Source organism: Caretta caretta, chromosome 3, assembly GCF_965140235.1.
Source record: "Caretta caretta isolate rCarCar2 chromosome 3, rCarCar1.hap1, whole genome shotgun sequence".
In the NCBI taxonomy this organism is placed as follows: domain Eukaryota; kingdom Metazoa; phylum Chordata; order Testudines; family Cheloniidae; genus Caretta; species Caretta caretta.
Window position 1 is genome coordinate 89,446,287 of NC_134208.1, and position 4,969 is coordinate 89,451,255.

The 4,969-nt window shown below is 44.9% G+C and overlaps 1 protein-coding gene across 1 annotated transcript; it reads left to right on the plus strand.

The window, feature by feature from the left end:
• The first annotated feature begins 1,925 nt into the window (after positions 1–1,925).
• On the plus strand, positions 1,926–4,037 carry LOC125634991 (uncharacterized). Its single transcript, XM_048846308.2, has 2 exons — positions 1,926–2,813; positions 3,402–4,037. Exons 1-2 carry the CDS (start codon positions 2,231–2,233, stop codon positions 3,920–3,922), a joined length of 1,104 nt encoding a protein of 367 aa, XP_048702265.2. The 5' UTR covers positions 1,926–2,230; the 3' UTR covers positions 3,923–4,037.
• The last annotated feature ends 932 nt before the right edge of the window (positions 4,038–4,969 follow it).

The window sequence follows — 4,969 nt, forward strand, 5'->3', positions numbered from 1 at the left end:
TTATTAATTATTATTATTTGTATTAGTGTAGTGCCTAGGAACTCTAATCATGAACCAGGATTGTACTGTGTTAATTTCAGTGGGGCTTTGACTGTACTCCATGTAAAAAAATTCCTTCCTGAAAAGAAGGTTAAGAAGACATTGCACACTAGCATTCTCTATATAAAACATAAGATCTGATAAACCCTCCAGAGCTGTACACAGTACCTGAGCTTCTTTTGGTAATGCTGTGTTTAGCATTAGTGTTAGTCTACAGGCAAAAAGCAAAACATATCATCTAGGATGGTTTAATTTGCATTAATTAACAGTGAAATGGATACATTCATAATGATGTATTTTGATGCATATTTCAATTGGATGCCAATGTGAAGAGCCTGTTAGTATCACTGTCAAAAACATTACCAGATTATTTTGCCTTTGTGAAATTTGGAAATTAAGAATTAGTTGTTACTTTGTTGCACTGTGATAAAGATTTAAGAACTTTTTTACATTGCTGTTATCAGCAGAAAACTATTTTGATCTTAGAAACTGGAAATTTGCAAATATTTGCTTTAGGAATGTTTTGTATCCTTGCAATCTGATGTTGCTGACATTTATGTAAATCACTATTATGTAATTAAAAATATATAAAAGTAAAATAATGAAAGTTATCTTTACATATGTACTGACAATATCTCACCAGTACATATCAATGGAGATTTCGGATCTAGCTATCTCATCTTTATAATAACCCAACAAATGGAAACAAAAGATTCTGTTCTTGTTGTATGCAGATTAAACAAATCCCACAAAAAAAACAAAAACACAATAACAAAAACATCACTACCACTGCACTTAAATTGCAAATTATAACTTTTTAAGAAATGCATAATCAACTGTGTGAAAATTTTATTTTTGACTATATTAACTGATTATAAAATTTACACATTGATTACAAATTGAAGGCTAAATAGTCAGCTGGGGATCAATTAGTGTAACTCCATTATCTCCTACAGAGCATTTGGTTCTAAACCCATGAAGCCCAATCCCCAAATAGTCGCTTAAGGTGCATGCTCCGATCTCACATTTGCAAATACAAATGAGCATTTGCCCTGTTTGCATGTCTATGTGCATCTCACTTGAGCATAATAATACAAAGCAGTCAGTCTTGAAAATGGGTCCAGGATATAGGTGATGACTAATGAAAACTTGCCTTTCATTTTATTTCTTGTTTCACAAGTAGCTATTCAGGCTATGGAGAAACTAGAGAGCTCACAATGGCTAGCGTAGATGCTCTAAGCCAACGGGGGAGAGGTCTCCCATCGACTTAATTAATTCACCCTGAATGAGCGGCGGCAGCTATGCCAGCGAGAGAAGCTCTCTCACTTACATAGTGATGTTGACATCGGCGCTTAGGGTGGTGTAACTTATGTCGCTTATTCACACCCCTGAGCGACACAAGTTACATCAACGTAAGTGGTAGTCTAGACATAGCCTCAGTAAAGAACTGTTTTGAACAAACACCAGTGCAATTGGGGTAAAAATATATACACATATATCTGCCAAGTAATTCTCTAATGGCCACAAACTGGTTTTGGTTTTATTTTACAGCAAAATGCTGGCAATAAAGCAGTATCAGCTTGCACTGCCCACACTGTGCTCAGTTAATTTACACGACTTCTATCTCCTTCAATTCAGTAGTAGTATTTTTTTTCTAAATAAAGACTGAACTTTCCATCTAGTCTGATGCGCCCCAGAAGATATCTGCATAGTCAGCCCTTTGGACAGCTGAGCAGGCTTTCATCTCCAACTTCACTCAAGAGGAACAGACTATTTTAATGCAATAGTGGCAGATATTTGAAGCTGCTGTCAGATGGGGATGGATCCATCTCTTAGCCCTGGTCTACACTAGGACTTTAGGTCGAATTTAGCAGCATTAAATCGATGTAAACCTGCACCCATCCACACAATGAAGCCCTTTATTTCGACTTAAAGGGCTCTTAAAATTGATTTCCTTACTCCACCCCTGACAAGTGGATTAGCGCTTAAATCGACGTTGCCGGCTCGAATTTGGGGTACTGTGGACACAATTCGATGGTATTGGCCTCCGGGAGCTATCCCAGAGTGCTCCATTATGACAGCTCTGGACAGCACTCTCAACTCAGATGCACTAGCCAGGTAGACAGGAAAAGAACCGCGAACTTTTGAATCTCATTTCCTGTTTGGCCAGCGTGGCAAGCTGCAGGTGACCATGCAGAGCTCATCAGCACAGGTGACCATGATGGAGTCCCAGAATCGCAAAAGAGCTCCAGCATGGACCGAACGGGAGGTACGGGATCTGATCGCTGTTTGGGGAGAGGAATCCGTGCTATCAGAACTCCATTCCAGTTTTCGAAATGCCAAAACCTTTGTCAAAATCTCCCAGGGCATGAAGGACAGAGGCCATAACAGGGACCTGAAGCAGTGCCGCGTGAAACTGAAGGAGCTGAGGCAAGCCTACCAGAAAACCAGAGAGGTGAACAGCCGCTCTGGGTCAGAGCCCCAAACATGCCGCTTCTATGATGAGCTGCATGCCATTTTAGGGGGTTCAGCCACCACTACCCCAGCCGTGTTGTTTGACTCCTTCAATGGAGATGGAGGCAATACGGAAGCAGGTTTTGGGGACGAAGAAGATGATGATGAGGAGGAGGTTGTAGATAGCTCACAGCAAGCAAGCGGAGAAACCGGTTTTCCCGACAGCCAGGAACTGTTTCTCACCCTAGACCTGGAGCCAGTACCCCCCGAACCCACCCAAGGCTGCCTCCTGGACCCAGCAGGCGGAGAAGGGACCTCTGGTGAGTGTACCTTTTAAAATACTATACATGGTTTAAAAGCAAGCATGTGAAAGGATTACTTTGCCCTGGTATTTGCGGTTCTCCTAGATGTAGTCCTAAAGCCTTTGCAAAAGGTTTCTGGGGAGGGCAGCCTTATTGCGTCCTTCATGGTAGGACACTTTACCACTCCAGGCCAGTAACACGTACTCGGGAATCATTGTAGAACAAAGCATTGCAGTGTATGTTTGCTGGCATTCAAACAACATCCGTTCTTTATCTCTCTGTGTTATCCTCAGGAGAGTGAGATATAATTCATGGTCACCTGATTGAAATAGAGTGCTTTTCTTCAGGGGACACTCAGAGGAGCCCATTCCTGCTGGGCTGTTTGCCTGTGGCTAAACAGAAATGTTCCCCGCTGTTAGCCACAGGGAGGGGGGAAGGTTGAGGGGGTAGTCACGCGGTGGGAGGAGGCAAAATGCGACCTTGTAACGAAAGCACATGTGCTATGTATGTAATGTTAACAGCAAGGTTTACCCTGAAAGAGTGTAGCCACTGTTTTATAAAATGTGTCTTTTTAAATACCGCTGTCCCTTTTTTTTTCTCCACCAGCTGCATGTGTTTCAATGATCACAGGATCTTCTCCTTCCCAGAGGCTAGTGAAGCTTAGAAAGAAAAAAAAACGCACTCGCGATGAAATGTTCTCCGAGCTCATGCTGTCCTCCCACACTGACAAAGCACAGACGAATGCGTGGAGGCAAATAATGTCAGAGTGCAGGAAAGCACAAAATGACCAGGAGGAGAGGTGGCGGGCTGAAGAGAGTAAGTGGCGGGCTGAAGACAGGGCTGAAGCTCAAATGTGGTGGCAGCGTGATGAGAGGAGGCAGGATTCAATGCTGAGGCTGCTGGAGGACCAAACCAGTATGCTCCAGTGTATGGGTGAGCTGCAGCAAAGGCAGCTGGAGCACAGACTGCCACTGCAGTCCCTCTGTAACCAACCGCCCTCCTCCCCAAGTTCCATAGCCTCCACACCCAGACGCCCAAGAATGCGGTGGGGGGGCCTCCGGCCAACCAGCCACTCCACCACAGAGGATTGCCCCAAAAAAAGAAGGCTGTCATTCAATAAATTTTAAAGTTGTAAACTTTTAAAGTGCTGTGCTTTAAGTGCTGTGTGGCATTTTCCTTCCCTCCTCCACCACCCCTCCTGGGCTACCTTGGTAGTCATCCCCCTATTTGTGTGATGAATGAATAAAGAATGCATGAATGTGAAGCAACAATGACTTTATTGCCTCTGCAAGCGGTGATTGAAGGGAGGAGGGGTGGGTGGTTAGCTTACAGGGAAGTAGAGTGAACCAAGGGGCGGGGGGTTTCATCAAGGAGAAACAAACAGAACTTTCACACCGTAGCCTGGCCAGTCATGAAACTGGTTTTCAAAGCTTCTCTGATGCGTACCGCGCCCTCCTGTGCTCTTCTAACCGCCCTGGTGTCTGGCTGCGCGTAACCAGCAGCCAGGCGATTTGCCTCAACCTCCCACCCCGCCATAAACGTCTCCCCCTTACTCTCACAGATATTGTGGAGCACACAGCAAGCAGTAATAACAGTGGGAATATTGGTTTTGCTGAGGTCTAAGCGAGTCAGTAAACTGCGCCAGCGCGCCTTTAAATGTCCAAATGCACATTCTACCACCATTCTGCACTTGCTCAGCCTGTAGTTGAACAGCTCCTGACTACTGTCCAGGCTGCCTGTGTACGGCTTCATGAGCCATGGCATTAAGGGGTAGGCTGGGTCCCCAAGGATACATATAGGCATTTCAACATCCCCAACAGTTATTTTCTGGTCTGGGAATAAAGTCCCTTCCTGCAGCTTTTGAAACAGACCAGAGTTCCTGAAGATGCGAGCATCATGCACCTTTCCCGGCCATCCCACGTTGATGTTGGTGAAACGTCCCTTGTGATCCACCAGAGCTTGCAGCACTATCGAAAAGTACCCCTTGCGGTTTATGTACTCGGCGGCTTGGTGCTCCGGTGCCAAGATAGGGATATGGGTTCCGTCTATAGCCCCACCACAGTTAGGGAATCCCATTGCAGCAAAGCCATCCACTATGACCTGCACATTTCCCAGGGTCACTACCCTTGATATCAGCAGATCTTTGATTGCGTGGGCTACTTGCATCACAGCAG